Genomic DNA, 15,671 nt, shown 5'->3' with positions numbered 1-15,671 from the left:
CCATCCATCCATCCATCCATCCATCCATCCATCCATCCATCCATCCATCCATCAGTTCACTCATCCATCCATCCATCCATCCATCATCCATCCATCAGTTCACTCATCCATCCATCCATCCATCCATCCAACCATCCAGTCATCCATCCATCCGTCCATCAGTTCACTCATCCATCCATTCATCCATCCCTCCATCCATCCTTGGCTAATAACCTGACTTTCCTAAATGTGTCTTCTAGAATCAGGACTCTCCATTCTGAAGGACCAACCTTGGTGTTTAAATCAGAGTGACAGGAAGACGGTTCTGGTTCTCACTGCCACCAAAAACCAACAACTCCATGAGAATCTCGATCATCATAACAAACCAAACCATCTCGCCCTGCTGCTTCGTGCCAACATGGCGGCTCACCTTGAGGCATTTCAGCAGGGAGAGCAGCAGAGGGTAGCGGGCCATCTTGTGGATCCAGGACGGCTGCTTTCGGACCACGTGGCCGAGCAGCATGAGGGTGGGCAGCCGGCAAGCTGGTTTGGCCATACAGTCGTTCATCTTGTCCAGAAGGTGCTGGGCGGCGGACAAACGGTTGGATGCGTTTACAACAAGCAAAGTTAGCAAAAAAACAGATGGTTTTTATGCTTAAAGGAATAAAGGAGAGCAACAGCCAGAGCTAATCACAAACTAACCGGACTCTCACCTTGTCATGCGGCTCTCTGACTGAGGACAGGATATGCAGGGCCTGGGCGGAGTTGGTTTCCAGGAAGTAGTCCACCAACCCGTTCAGCAGCATGGAGCCTCGCTCTGGAAGGGAAGCAGCATTTTTAACCGGCTCGTTCGTTTACTTCTGCTCAGGTCGACGGAGCCGGATGACCCACCGGTGCTGAGCTGCTCGTTGATGAGGCTCCGGATCTCTTCGAGCTGCTGGAGGTCGGAGGTCTCCAGGAGCGGGAGGAGGTCCCCGACGTTGGGCTGCTCCCTGGCCATGGTGGCAGTGCTGGAGGTGGAGGCCGCGTTTCTCTCAGTGTCAGTCCCGGCTTGCCTGGAGGACTCCTGGGGCCCGCCCACCAATACAGTCTCCAGGCACCGCTGGCGGGTCAGAACCCAAACCCAGAGTCAGAAACGGCTCCAGAACGTCCCTGGGTCATTTAAAATCTGAGAGGATTCTGCACACAGTCAGACAGGAGCTGCAACTAACGATTAATTTAGAAATCGATTATTCTAACAATTGTTTTTTTAAATTGGCACATTCTACAGATTTCTCATTTAACTACTTAAACATTTTCTATACAATAATTTGTTTTTTAAAATAAGAAAAACATTTTAAATGAGATACCACAGCGTTCTTTACACCGGAAGCTAACACTACGCAATCTGAGGAGTTTTGGGAAAATATATTTAGAGACAAATGTTTTTTTTTTCTTAAATCATAAATACAAAATGTTTATTTTTTTACGGTTTTGTCTTATTTACTGCTCTGAATATGTTGTTCTTTCAGCAAATGGATTTTTTTAGTTTGTATACTCCAATTAGCGATTAATTGATTGATTTAAAAAAATGGCACATTCTACAGATTTTTCATTCATCCATTTGAGCCTTTTTTATATATAAAATATTAGAAATACATTAAAAGACGCAAAAAAATTATTGAATTAATTTTTTAACATAAGAAAAACCTTTAAAGATGGAATAAAATTTTGGTTAATTATGATTAACCCTATTAGTCATTTTTGTCCTAATCCAAATTGATTAAATTTAAATTGATTAATTGAATTTTGGGGTTCTGAAATTTTAATTTGTAAAAAAATTAAAAATATAAAAAATTTGATTAAAATGCAGTTTTAAATTATATATATATATATATATATTTTTTTTTTTGAGTTGCATTTTGAAATTATTTCCTGTCATTGATGGATTGATCCCAGTAATCAGTCCCTCCAGGTTTTTGCCATTTTGGTGATTTTTCCTTAGAATATCACTGAACTTGTGGAGCTAGTTTGGAAATATTTATAAGTAATTTTGGAATATTTACGCCTATTTTAGGCGGAAAATGTGACTTTTGTAGTCACCATGCCGAACAGACAGTAACTTTATATCAAGTCAGGCTGGAGCAGCAGAGTAGTAGAAGTAAGAAATACTGCCACCTGCAGGTGGGAGTTAGCATCACTTAAAACAAACGCTTCTGTAGAAACATTTGTAGAAAATTTGCAATAAACTGTGCGTTAAAAATTGCAGAATTGCAAAAAAACAGGAGGTATTGATTGATAATTTGGCAGATAAAAACTGCTTTGATCTGATTAATAAAATAAATCCAGGCCTTTAGTTTCTTTTCCTGAGGCACCAACTTTCCTTGGCCTCATTTAGGAAAATGGAACTGAAGATCAAAATTAACAACCTGGATGTTTTCTAATATCAACAAAGATTAGATATTCTGTTGGCAGCAGATTTGCAGTGTAATCCTGACGGGCAGCTCATTAATGCCAGGCAGCTTATCACCAACCTGGAACAATGATTCAGCTCAAGCCGATCTCATCGGCTCCTCAGATCTCACTCCAAACGTCCGAGCAGAGAAAGCTGCTAAAACATGACCATCAACTGAAAGTTTCTTCAAACGCAGCTGTGCTTCTTCCATGACCAATCAGCTCAGCGCTTGTTTCTGATGCGGCGCAGCATCCGCAGCTCAATCGTCCCTCTGTTTCAATCGACTGCTGACTCATGTGGCTGGACGTCCGGGCGAGGAGAGCAGACACAAACATGAGCAACGCTCAATGTGATCTCAGGCAGCCGGGGAATGCTCCGCGTCGCACAAAGACGCTTTATGCAGCGCCGGCGCGGCCAGGGAGGCGCTGGAAACGATAACTATCTGAGCGGGAGACGCCAGCCGCTGAAGACGGCGGCGAATTGGGGCTACTGTCGATGGAAAACCAATGAAAAGGAGTAAATGTCGGTCGAATAATTCTGAAATTCTGAGAAAATCCTAAACCGAAGCACTGAGTCTTTTCCATTAGAGTTAAAATATCTTGAGGTTTTCTTCATGAATGAGGAATAAATGGTTTCACAGTCCACTGTGTCAAACATTTCAGTTTTAAACAATTAATCATTTTTGAAACAATTTTGGTGACAGAGAATCCATAATCCATGTTTTGTTTTGTTTGTTTATTTATTTTGGTATTTAAACTGTTTTTCAGCTCCAGTGTTAAATATTTTTCAGAAATTAAAGTTTTATTTTCATCTAGGAGAGGGTGTACTTGGATTAATATGATATTATTGCGATCAGAGCAGCTGAAAACGTTTAGCTTGTTGGGGCAAGGATGCATCTAATAAGCTTCCTTTTTGGATTTAAGCCTGGACTTTGACTAGTCCTTTCTAACACATGAACATGCTTTGATCATTGTAGCTTTCTCTGGGTGTTTTTAGGGTCTCATTATGTTGGGAACCTGCAGAACTGCAGCAGATCCACTTCAAAACATCCAACATCCAGAAAGATCTCAAACACGAGGAGGAAAACTTTCCCTTCTCATTTCAAAACTATTGAAAACTTTATTCCACACAGGATATTAGGTATGACTGGACAGCAACAAATGTGCACTTGTGTAGTTTTATATATATATTCGTAATCCAGATTTAGCATTACTGGAAAGTTGTCTCCATTTTTGTGACTTTAAAGCTGTCAAGGTGTGTGACATTTGTTTCTATTTTCTATTAGTTTGTTGTAAATGTTCAATAAAAAAACATATATTTTAGAATAGCGGTGCTACATTAGCTCTGATTGGTTGTATTTTTGGTCAAGTCGCTGTATGTTTGGATAATTACTGAATGCTGTGCAGCTGGAAGTATTTTTGCTCTTACTTTCTTGCCTTCAGAAAAAGGTTATGATGCGTAACCGAGGCAACAAGGCATCAATTTTACAACTGGAGGCTGCTGATTAGCATCTCATAAGCTCAAATCATGCCTGAACTACGACCCAAAAATCCCAGAGGAGTTGAAAAGGAGACATCATGGATGCAGAGCAGAAAGAGAACCATAACAGCAACCATAAAACCAAATAGACGTTTAAAGAGGCGAAGCAAAAGCAAATGAGGTGGATTAGCAGAGCTTCCTAACAGCTGATGATGTCATCCAGGTCATGTTAGTGAAATACTGTCTCTGTTGGGAAACTGAGTTGTTAGCATGTCATGAGACTGTCATATCGAAAATCTTCAGTCAGAAGTGTCTTTAGATTTGCTGCAACACTGACTGCTACCAAAGACACTTAAATCATAGAAGTTTACAGTATTTTTTCCCCTCCCTTAAAAATAAAGAAATAATTGTTGAAATGAATTGAAAACGCACTGAATTTTGAATTCTTTTGCAGGCTCTAGCAAAAACATCCTGATGGCTTTAACTCGAAGAAACCAACAACAAAAATCCGTGAATATTTACTGCTAGCTGGTTGCATGATTAAGGTAAAGTCAAGCATTGGGATGCATTAAATGCAACATGGTTCAGTCAGAAAGGCAGAGGAGCCGCTGCTGCATGAAGACTGACCACTGACTGCTGCTGCTGCTGCTTGTCGTAAACAACTCGCAGAGAACAATGGGCAGGCTTGGCTTTACTTTACCCGCTTCTAAAACACGAACATTTCTTTTCCGTGACACGCCGAGCAGCGATTTTACAAAACATACATAAATAAAGATAAAACCAAGATATAACCTTTGAAAAATCAACTCTATCCATCACCAGGTCTGTCCAGGAGGGAAAAAAACACAAGTCAACCCAGCGCCGACAGCTAACGTTAGCTGGGAGCAGCGACCCACACTCCGAGCAACATTTATTCTCCATGTCAGTCCGGCTCGGTTCGACCTACAGCGGCCAGATCGGTTCGGTTTGAACCCAACGCAACATCTGAGCTGGAACCCGCTGATAACAAACCGGATTATTCACAAATAAGTGGAGCTGTTTACCTGTTAGAGTAGATTCACTCCACAGGGCGCCGCCATCTTGAACACCTCACAGCCCATCCCACCGCAGTCAGCCTCCGCTGTCAGGCTGCGAGCGAACTAATCCCGCAACTCCGAGCGGCTCTGCGCCTCAATGCTGCCGCTTTTCCACCAGCACCGAACCGGGACAGCTTCTGAAAATCATCGTAATCCCGACAGACGACACTCCGCTCGAGCTTCCACACGGATAGCGGCTGATTCTTATCTCTGTCGCGCAGTTAAAGTTTGTTTTCCCATCGCTGCTGCTGAAGGGCTGAACTGTGTGTAATGCGGCTTCGCGTGACCCACATGCCGAGAGCGCACGCGCGATTTAGTTTTACTTTTTAAAAGCAAATTAAATAAGATTTTACAGAAACACGTCGGTGTGGGTTTTGTTTGTGTGGCAGAAGATAATTATTTCCACTGTAGAAAAAAAAATCTGAAATCTTGATGTCAAAATTCCAAAATTAAAGTCGGGATTGTGAGATTAAAGTCAAAATTATGATGATAAAGTTTGAAAATTGGTATTAAAGTTTTAATTCCGACAACAAAATATCATAACTCTGAGAGAAAAGTCTTAATTCTGAGATTAACGTCTGAATTCTCATAGATCAAACTCAGAATTTTGATAATAATGTTTGAAATTTTAATAATAATAATAATAATAATGTTAGAATTGTGATATTAATATCAAAATTTTGAGATTAAAGTCTGATTTCTCATAGATTAAAGTCATAATTCGGAGATTGAAGCAAAAAAGTCTGATATTAAAGTTTGAAATTTGATAATAAAGTTAGAATTATGTGAGATTAAAGTCAAAATTTTGAGATTCCAGTCCAAAATCTTTTTGATTAAAGTATCATAATAAAATCAGAATTCTGATAATAAAATTTTAAATTTCATAATAAAACTAGAGTTCTGATTTTAAAGTCAGAATACCAATCCTAATGCTTATATATTATGGACCCTAAATAAAAACACCTTATGTTGCTTTTACAGCTGCCAGTTTTTGTCTCGATCATTTTTGCACACAGAGACTGAAATATTTATCAGTTCTTACTTATTCGCTGAAATGAAGCCAGATTTGACTTATCTCACCATGAACTCTTAATTTAACTTTAGACTGAGACTAATACACTGTGCATCACATCAGGTTCACATGATGGCAGCATTATATCGCCACATTTGTCTGATGCTGTATTTTCAATAACCGTAGCATAAACTCATCATAATTAACAGAAATAAAGACTTAAAAACATCAAATGTGTGCAAATAATCTGCTTCACTGAATGGAGTTACTGAAATAAATGAACATTGCGATATTTGCAGTAACATATTTTATGACATGATGTTATTATATTATATTATATTATATTATATTATATTATATTATATTATATTATATTATATTATGTGGCACGTTGATATTTCTGTCCACTAGATGTCGCTCTTGCACTCAAACTTAATTTTGTCCTTCTTACACCGAAACTCTCACAAATAATAATGATGACTAAGAAGAGGAAGATGATGATGGTTGTGGTTGTTATTAGTATTAAAATGAACTTTTAATTTAATTGACTGAATAAATTGTGTTTCTGTGTCGCCATAGCAACCACCAGTTAGCTGTGCTTGGATAAGCAGCCTGGTTTGGTATGTGTATCTTTGGAGGCGCTAAAGTTACATATGTGGAAGATTAAGACTCGTAAATCTTACACACAACTTTACTTTATTTTACTTTGTGTAAATCCAGTAAACCAAACAGAAAGCGTTAGAGATTTCTTTTAAAAGTTGAAGTAAAGTTTTTGTTGTTCTTGTTTCTGCATTTTAATTAATTACGCAGGATTTATTTAATTTTGTTGTTGTTTCGCATATTTAACGTGCTGTTGTGTAATTTTTTTTAAAAAAGTCTCTCCCCCTCATGCAGTCGCGGCTGTTTTGTATAACTGTTCCGAAGGCCGCTGTTGTTCTAAGCAAATTTCCACCTGCAGCTTGGCCTTTTCATTGGCTGAAACCACAGTCAGATTCCCCTGCGAAGTTATCTGATTGAAAATCAGGGAGGGGAGAAAAAGACCGAGCTGCGAGCGCTGATGATGCTTCTTACTCTGCTTAACGCGCCTGCAACTTTTAGGAAACGGATTTCTTTCTCTGTGTTTCTTTTCTTTTTTTTCCCTTGCGACGCATTTTGGATCTATAAAGTTTATTATTGTTGTTTTAATTCGGGCTCAATTAACGGTGAGTCGGTGCCAACTGTTGCACATTGTCATAAATTGTATAATAACGCAAGCAGGCAGTTAACAACAATATCTTTAATTGTTTTCGGTAAACAAGAATAAAAACTTCTTCAAAGTTACATTTTAGCTCTAACCAATTCTAAAACCTTAAAAAACATATTCTAATGTGTAGCTTAAATATTTATTTAACATTATAAAGACATTTTAGAATACTTAATTTTATTTAAAAACAAATATAAAACGTTTTGTGTGCTATTTTTGCGACGCAGAATCAACATGCCGCGGTCATTTCTGGTGAAAAACAAACGGTGCGCCTCTTATAACATCCATCGCACTTATGAAGAGGAGCAGCCGGCGGAGTCTGAAGACCAGGGTAAGACTTTATCTGAAACTTTAAATGGAAAATGCATCACCTTTTCTTCGCTAAATAAACATTTGATTAAATGTTGCACGCATTAAAAATTAAAGCTGCTTGCAATGTGCTCAACTGTTTTGTTTATTTCTTGTGCATTTATCAGAAGTCCCGTCGCAGCTGCAGAGCACAGACTCATCAGAGGAGCCCCTGTCTGAGGGCCCCTCCCTGTCCGCAGACCGGTGCTCCCCTCCGGAGGATTCAGAGCCGCAGTGTCCGTTACCTGCTCACCCAGAGCCGGCCAGCCCGCCGCTGGCGCCCTCTCAGCCCTACTACCTGACAGGTCGGTACCTCAACCAGACCAGCTTTACATTAGCAGGGGCCTGTCCGGATTTTTTAAGCGTTTCACATCTGCTGATATAAATAATCATATACATAATTCCAAACAAGTCTGAACCGGAAGTGGTCCGCGCCATCTTAATAGGCAAACACAGCGTAAAGCATAGCGGCTTGAGATCAACAAAAAGAAGATATGTGGACATTCTTGACCAGTTTGAGTTTGATTGACTCGTATAAAACGGAGATGTTCCTCCGATTTCATACTATGATACAGTTAGCAGCCTATTTAACACAAAAATTGAGTACAAAATAATCAACGTTTAAACGGATTTGTAAAGGATGCAAACTCTTCAGATTAACAAGGTTCTGGTGATTGGCAAAGTAAATGAAGTAACAAACACGTAGGCTACATGTCGGTGTTAGCTAGCAGATAAAAGTTACATTAGCTAAGCTAATTTTGCTAGTTCAGCAGTACAACAGTAAATATCTCAGATATTTATCTTAGTATTACACAGAGATCTGTAGAGTACTCAAGTAGTTGTAATGTATTTTATTGTTTGTAAGTTAGATAGGAAAAGTCGAGAGTTAGCTGAGGCTTGTTATCGTTGTCATAGAAACTCCATAGCAACCGCCTGGCAACATGGCTGTCAGTTACAAAGTTCACGGAGGTGTGACGTCACATGAAAACTATGTATTGAGTAGTTTTTGTGTTTTAAATGTGTGAAATGCTGCCAAACTGAGGCCTTTCCTGTTTTATCCGCAGTTATTGTTTAGTTTTAAGCAGTTATGGTGAAACCTGGAACTGCTACTTGTTATCCAGCAGGTTGTTGCTAGGTAACCGAAGAGTGAGTGAGTTAGTTGATTGCACCAAACAAGCTTAACTGGCTGAGAGAGGTTGAGCGGCTATAAGTCTGTACGCCTACATCTCCCAGAATGCTGTGCGGTTCTAGATCAGAGTTCAGTGAAAAGGTTTTATGCAGTAGTCTGATTCTGCTTGTTCTTCTTTTCTTCTCATTAAACTTTACATTATCATCATCCTGCCAGTGGAACTAGATATGAAAATTAGTCACTTGGCTATAATCTCATATATTTGCATGTAAATGCTAAATGATATCCAATGTCCCATTTTTAAAGAATAAATTTGACACTATGTAAACGTTTTGTACTTCCATCTAGTTCTCAGCTGCTTTCTAAGGAAAACACTTAGCATTTTTTTTGGCAATAAGTTAATTGTTTTTGGTGTCCCGAAATGAGCCATTTCAAAAAACCTCTGGAATGCAACGTCACAAATCCACAGGCACTGCGCCGTTGCCTAGCAACCCCAGCCTGTTACCTAGCAACTCAAGCGGAACTCCGGTATGGTTGGTCAGCTGGTTTTACTGCTCTGTGTGCTGTACAATGGCTGCTGGAAAGCTGAAATCTTATTATCAAAGAATGACTTTGTGCACAAACTGTAATGAACATGTTTTGTGTCCCAACCTGTAAAGGGAAACATAATATTTCACCTCTCCACTTGTTCTCCCTGTGTCAGAGCCCCACATGGCCGAGTTCCCACCTTACTACAAGCCTTCGTACGCCTGGGAGCCGGTGTCGTCGTCCTACGAGCTGCGGCAGCTGAGCTTCAGCCCCACGGTGCTGCAGCACGCCAGCAGCCTGTACGGCGGCCACATCAGCCGCAGTCCGCCGCCGCAGCAGCCGCTGGACTGCAGCACGCACTACTCCCCCACCTCCAACACCTACCACTGCATCACCTGCGACAAAGTAGGCAGCTTTTCTCATCACTGCATGGAATGTCAATATTTAAAATGATGATTTCATTTATTAAAATAAGAGCCAATCAAAACCAACCTTGTCTTGTACAAATTATTCCACTCAGGGGTGTCCAAAGTGCGGCTCAGGGGTTTGAGTAAATGTTTTCTGTTAGCAAATAAAATCAACATTTGCCTTTAATTTGCTCAGGTTGTTTTTGCTGTTTTTTGTTGTTCAGGTGTTCTCAACTTCTCATGGACTGGAGGTTCATGTCAGGCGGTCGCACAGCGGAATGAGACCTTTTGGCTGCAGCATCTGTAGGAAAACCTTTGGGCACGCTGTGAGCCTGGAGCAGCACATGAACGTTCACTCCCAGGTAAACAAAAACACACATTACTTCAGATTTCATAAAAATTTGTAATCTTGTAAAACTGAGAAAACAGTAGTATGTTGCCAGGCTTCATTTATTTAAGAAATTATTGATTTAAGTCTGAAAAATCTATTTTAAACCCCATTGAAAGTGAAAATTCAATATGGCTGCCGAATAATGGTGAAAGGCCGTTTATTTATACTTCTGATCGTTTTCATCTCATCTACCATACTGTCATCAACATAGTTATACACTGTTTGTTTGTGTTAAAATCAGTTAAATACATTAATATTGTTTTGTGCTGCTAACAAAAGTTAGCATAAACAACAATGGCATACTTAAACATTAATTAAAATATCCAGTTATGCATTCAGCACTATAAAAATCACAAGTAGAGGTTGTACAGTGGGATACTGGTTTTAAAAGTGCTACCAATAAATGGTGTATCCCTGGTTTATCTTTAAGCCTGGCAGCCATTTTGAATAGTAATAGTGCGTTTTCTTTGTACCTGGAAATCGGATTTTTCAGTGAAAAACAAGAACAGACTGGGAAAGTCAAAGCTCACCCAGCTAATCTGAGTTTTATACAGCTATACACTGTAAAAAAAGAAAAAAAATCTGTCATTTATGGTAAAATGCCGTCAGCTGTGGTTGCCAGAATTTTACTGTTACAAAAACAGTTTTTGTGCTGAAATCTCAACTTGTTAACATGGTTCTTTTGTGTTTTTATTCATAGAAATGATTAGAAATGTACTATTAGCTTGGATTGCTAATAGTAGTTAGCATGAAAACGTAATGTTTTGAATCTAATACAGAGACATTTGCATGAGGAATTTCAGATGATTTATGCAAAAAATGATGTTTGCAGTAGAACTGCAGAATAAATCCTGCAGTTCTACTTTTAAAAGGTCGCAGTTTATTACTTATAAAAACTATCAAACGGGGCTAAATTGTTTCATTTTATTGTATGTCCAGGAAAAAAGCTTTGACTGCAAGATGTGCGGTAAATCCTTCAAGCGCTCCTCCACGCTGTCGACACACCTGCTCATCCACTCCGACACCAGACCGTACCCCTGTCAGTACTGCGGGAAACGGTTCCATCAGAAGTCGGACATGAAGAAGCACACGTACATCCACACAGGTAATTACAGCGGAGATCCTCCCACTCTGTTCTGGACTCAACCTGCTACAGCATCAACCATTCAGTTATCAGCCGTTTGAAAAAGTGCAATATTTTGAAAATATTAGACTTTTCAGGGCTGCAGTTAATGATTATTTTAGTAATCGATTATTCCGACGATGAATCAGATAAAAGATGATCACACTCTGCTGATTTTTATTTTATTAGAAATACATTTTAAAATCCTTTTTTAAAATAAGAAAATAAACAATTTATTACCTAAAATGCAATAACACATCAATCCTTTAGTGAACTTTTGATGATTTGTAGCTTGATTAAGATTCATCTGCAGCTAAAAACAACAGTTTTGTGATTTTACCACAAATAAGTTAATTTATCATTTTAAAATAGTTTTTTTGTAATTATTCAGATCATATGCAATATTTAGGACTGTACAATTCACAGGACAGAACACTTTTATTTGTTCTGTCTATTTTTGTAATCTTTTATCTTAAAAGATTACAAGAATAAAGTCGGATGAGAAAAAAGTTGAAATAATACGAGAATAAAGTCATAAAATTACAAAAATACACTCATAATATTACGACTTCATTTTCATATTATTTCAGCTTTACTCTTGTAATATTATGACTTTATTTTTGTTATTTTATTTGTTATTTTTTTCTTAGTCTTGCCTTAACACTCCATCCACACTGCATTTGTAGCTTTAATTTGATTTCCAGTTTGGGATTCGTTTCTGTCCAAAGATGTGCTTGATGATATCAGCGACTTTCCAGGTGCAGCAGGGAGGAATTGTTTCCAGAGGTTATAAAGCTGCTGATAAATCAGAAAAAGAAGTTTAAACAAATATCCCGTCAATTTGCATGTCTGGTTTTCCTGCTTCGCGCTACACTCTATAAAAGGAAGTCTGTTCAGTTGACATTTGTTGACAGCATGGCTTCTACAAATCTGAACAATGGCACGATTCTTCTCGATTGGTCGCTAATAGAAACTTTACCTGTGAGGTGAAAACATCTGATGCTGTTTTTAAGCAACTCTGATTTTTTTGCAACTAAAGGAAAAATCAAATCAGTCAAGGGGTAAAAAAAACAAAACAAAAAGTGAAATAATTTTTTTATTTTCGCAGGCGAAAAGCCGCACAAGTGCCAGGTTTGCGGCAAAGCGTTCAGCCAGAGCTCCAACCTGATCACCCACAGCAGGAAGCACACGGGATTCAAACCGTTTGGGTGCGATGTTTGCTCAAAGGGCTTCCAGAGAAAGGTGGATCTGCGCCGGCATCACGAGAGTCAGCACGGCATGAAGTGAAGGCGCCCGAATGTTTGTACATATTAGATTTCTATTAAAACCACGAGTGTCAGGTGTGTCTGGGATGGCAGGACTCCTTCAGGCAAACTGAAATGTAATATATAGGAATCCATCTTTAAAATCAAATGTCTGTATGAATGTGAAAAATTGGTTTAATTTTGTATTTATTTTCTGGTCACTACAAAAAAACAACAACAAAATATTACCAAGTTTTGTAGTCTAGTTTCAATTCAAATACCTAATGTTACAAATCAGCCGTTACCTAGCAACCCCTGGGAAGACGGGCCCCGTTACCTAGCAACCCCTGGGAAGACGGGCCCCGTTACTTAGCAACCCCTGGGAAGATGGGCCCCGTTACCTAGCAACCCCAAAGGAACTCTTCAAAAATCTTCTGCACTTGAAATAAGACAAAACTTACAGGAAATAGGAGCTGGTTTTGAGTCAATTATTCCTTAATAAGTGAAATAAAACATTTTAACTTATAGAAAAAGATTATTTAGATTATTTCACTTTGAACAGAGTTAGGGAGTAACTAGTTACATTTACTCGAGTAACTTTTTTGAAAAATAATTACTTTTTATTATGCTGTACTTTATTTACACTTTTACTTGAGTAATTGTATTATGAAGTATCGCTACTTTTACTTGAGTAAAACTTCTGGATTTTCTACCCACTGAATGAAAAACAAACATGTTTAAACCAAAGATTCACCAGAGACAGACACACACCTGCAGTTTCTGTTAAAGTTTCATAAGTTTTTTATTGAAGGAAACTGATTTGGAAAAAAATATTTTGTCTGATTTTGTTATTTTTTTTGTTACCTATATGAATTATTGTCATTTTGGTTTTTAAAATACCAAGATTTCCACTTAACTTTATATTTTGGCCCATCTGATGATGTAATTTCTAAATATTAAATGACTGATAATCTGATCAGTTACTCAGCACTTGAGTAACTTTTTACCAAATACTTTTTACTGTAACTTGAGAAGTTGAGTAAAATATGTTGAAGTAGTTCTACTCTACTCACTTCTGGTTGCAAGTAACTTAAAAGTAACTTTTTTTAGCAAGATGCAGGAGCTAATTTTAAGTAAATAATTCTGTAATGTTGATAAAAAATGACAAGTTCCACTTTCAGATTATTTCACATATAATATTGGAAGAATGTAGTAATCTGCTGGTGGAGCGAATCATTTTTATAATCAATCTTACAAAATTATTTACTTAAGTTCTTATCTTGCTGAAAATGACTTGGAAGTTAATCTTGTCTTATTTTACATGTACTTGAACTAGAAATTACACAAACATACTTGGTAGTATTTTGTAATTTTTGCAGTGTTTGAATGATTCAGGTTGTTGGGGATAATAAACAAATTGATATAAATTGCAATCCTGTAAAATCTTTGCTTTTCCTTTTTGATAATAACCCGTGTTTCATAACCACACACTTGTATTTTTTGTTTGTTTTTGCGCGACGTTCTCGTCTAAAGCAGGATGTGGGATTCCTACAGGACTGTTAAGTCGGGTGAAAATCTGTTGCGTGACCAGAGTGATCCTGCAGTCAAATAACACACCTGGAGCGTCATGCAAATCCACACGCAGTGCCTGATAGTGGACTAGAAAGCAGCAGGAAGGGAAAGTTGGGGAAGCGTTCAGGAATGGCTTCGAAAACATGAAAAAGCAGAAGTCAAATCAGAGGAAAGCTCATGAATTCTGCATTTGGTTTTATTGGGAAACAAGGATTAATGAGTGTACGTGTGTGTGTGGAAAAGGGATTGATTACTTGAGCTAACTGCCACCCCACCCTTCCAGTCTGTTGAATTTACTTACAACAAACAAACGGCAACAAACGCCGCCTTCCTCAAACACCAAAGCTGCTGGAGGCAAATCAGATCATCAGGAACGGCCTTTAAATCTGACGAGGAGGACGGCGCAGAAACGACGCTCACCTTTCAACAAGGACGAGTCGGTAAATCCACAGAACGCCTCGCACTGAAAAAACATGCTAACAGGTACTCTTACTCTAGTTTCTAGTGCAAATGTCTTAGTCAAGTGGAAATAAGACAAAACTAACTAAGCTAATTTTTCTTGCTGTTTGTTACTTTTCTTTTTTAACAAAATTATTCTTGCATAATGAGATTTTAGCTATTTTAAGGCCTTCTGTCACTTTAATAAGCTGCCGCTGGCCACACCCACAAACTCAACATTTACACTCACACGTTAAAACGGCTGCAAACAGATATATAATAAAATTCTTTACAGCTATTCATCTTTGAAGAGCAGAAGTGAAGCCTCCTGCACAACCAACAATAATGCAGCAAGTTATTTCTGATTGTTAGTCAACAATAATACACTTGTGTTTTCTAGCAGCCATTGTGCAGCGCATACAGCGTTAACCATCCTCTTCATGAATCTGTATTAGGAAAACAAAGTGTCTTCAGTCAGAGGCTTCTTCAGATTCACTGTAATACAAACTGCTACAGGAGATCTTTCCTCATCAGCAATCACCATCTACAATAACTCTTATTATATTAATATGAATTACAAGAATCAATAAAATATTTCTGAATTTGAACTGAATTGATACAGCAGTAAAACCAGCTGACCAAACGTCCTGGAGTTCAGTCTGTGTTGCTAGGTAACGGGTGAAATTCTGCTGGGGTTGCTAGGGAACGGGTTGAGCTTCTCTGGAGTCACTGGGTGAAGGGTCAGTGCCTGCCGATTTGTGACGTTACATTACTCAGGTTTTTGAAACGACTCATTTTCCAGATACCAAAAAACATGAAGGTCCTGCCCAAAAATGGCAGAGCGTTTTTTTTTTTTAAATATACAAATGTTTGGTTTGTTTTTAGAAGCAGAAGGAACCAAAATGAAAGTACAAAAACATGCAAAATGTGAATTTTGCATAATCAGTACCCTATAAGTAAACATTCTTTAATATGGATGTAAAAGTGCTTATAACTTATAATGTGGGTAAAATTTCTTGCTATAAGTGAAATTATCTGCCAGTGGAACTTACAACAATATTATTAAGGAATTATTGACTTAAAACAAGCTCTTATATCTAAGTGAAAATTCACTTGTAATTTAGTTTTATCATATTTCAAGGCATATAGAAACTAGACAAAAAATACTTATCAAGATTTTGTGTTTTTGAAGTGTTCTCCCACATATTTGTGGTCCGAACTGACCTTATTTGACCAAACAACTCATTTTTCTTTTCTTCCATGACTTT

At 38.2% G+C, this 15,671-nt stretch overlaps 2 protein-coding genes across 2 annotated transcripts in view; one reads left to right on the top strand and one right to left on the bottom strand.

The window, feature by feature from the left end:
* Nucleotides 1-5,262, bottom strand: part of tsc1b (TSC complex subunit 1b) — a 26,636-nt gene extending 21,374 nt beyond the window's left edge. The window contains exons 1-4 of the mRNA XM_016662682.1: nucleotides 4,936-5,262; nucleotides 871-1,081; nucleotides 693-796; nucleotides 410-562 (exon numbers count right to left, since the gene is read on the bottom strand). Of these exons, the coding sequence (XP_016518168.1) occupies nucleotides 410-562; nucleotides 693-796; nucleotides 871-979 (366 nt within the window). The 5' untranslated portion in view covers nucleotides 980-1,081; nucleotides 4,936-5,262. The remainder of the gene's footprint in view (nucleotides 1-409; nucleotides 563-692; nucleotides 797-870; nucleotides 1,082-4,935) is intronic.
* Nucleotides 5,263-6,971: 1,709 nt separating this feature from the next.
* On the top strand, nucleotides 6,972-12,948 carry gfi1b (growth factor independent 1B transcription repressor). The gene is made up of 7 exons (XM_007575658.2): nucleotides 6,972-7,182; nucleotides 7,451-7,554; nucleotides 7,700-7,876; nucleotides 9,404-9,633; nucleotides 9,860-9,997; nucleotides 10,966-11,131; nucleotides 12,258-12,948. The coding sequence occupies exons 2-7, from the start codon at nucleotides 7,458-7,460 to the stop codon at nucleotides 12,434-12,436; spliced, it is 987 nt and encodes a 328-aa protein (XP_007575720.1). The 5' UTR covers nucleotides 6,972-7,182; nucleotides 7,451-7,457; the 3' UTR covers nucleotides 12,437-12,948.
* Nucleotides 12,949-15,671: the final 2,723 nt, after the last annotated feature.

This window comes from Poecilia formosa, unplaced genomic scaffold (genome assembly GCF_000485575.1).
Source record: "Poecilia formosa unplaced genomic scaffold, Poecilia_formosa-5.1.2 Scaffold385, whole genome shotgun sequence".
In the NCBI taxonomy this organism is placed as follows: Eukaryota; Metazoa; Chordata; class Actinopteri; order Cyprinodontiformes; family Poeciliidae; genus Poecilia; species Poecilia formosa.
Note: the sequence above shows the minus strand (reverse complement) of the source record. Positions and strands in the feature narration are given on the sequence as shown.

Excerpts from the sequence above, each read along its gene's own strand:
- gfi1b (XM_007575658.2), top strand. The coding sequence starts at position 7,458 with ATGCCGCGGTCATTTCTGGTGAAAAACAAACGGTGCGCCTCTTATAAC. Across the intron at positions 7,555-7,699 it reads GGCGGAGTCTGAAGACCAGG|AAGTCCCGTCGCAGCTGCAG; the intron begins GTAAGACTTTAT and ends TGCATTTATCAG. Across the intron at positions 9,998-10,965 it reads ACATGAACGTTCACTCCCAG|GAAAAAAGCTTTGACTGCAA; the intron begins GTAAACAAAAAC and ends TTGTATGTCCAG.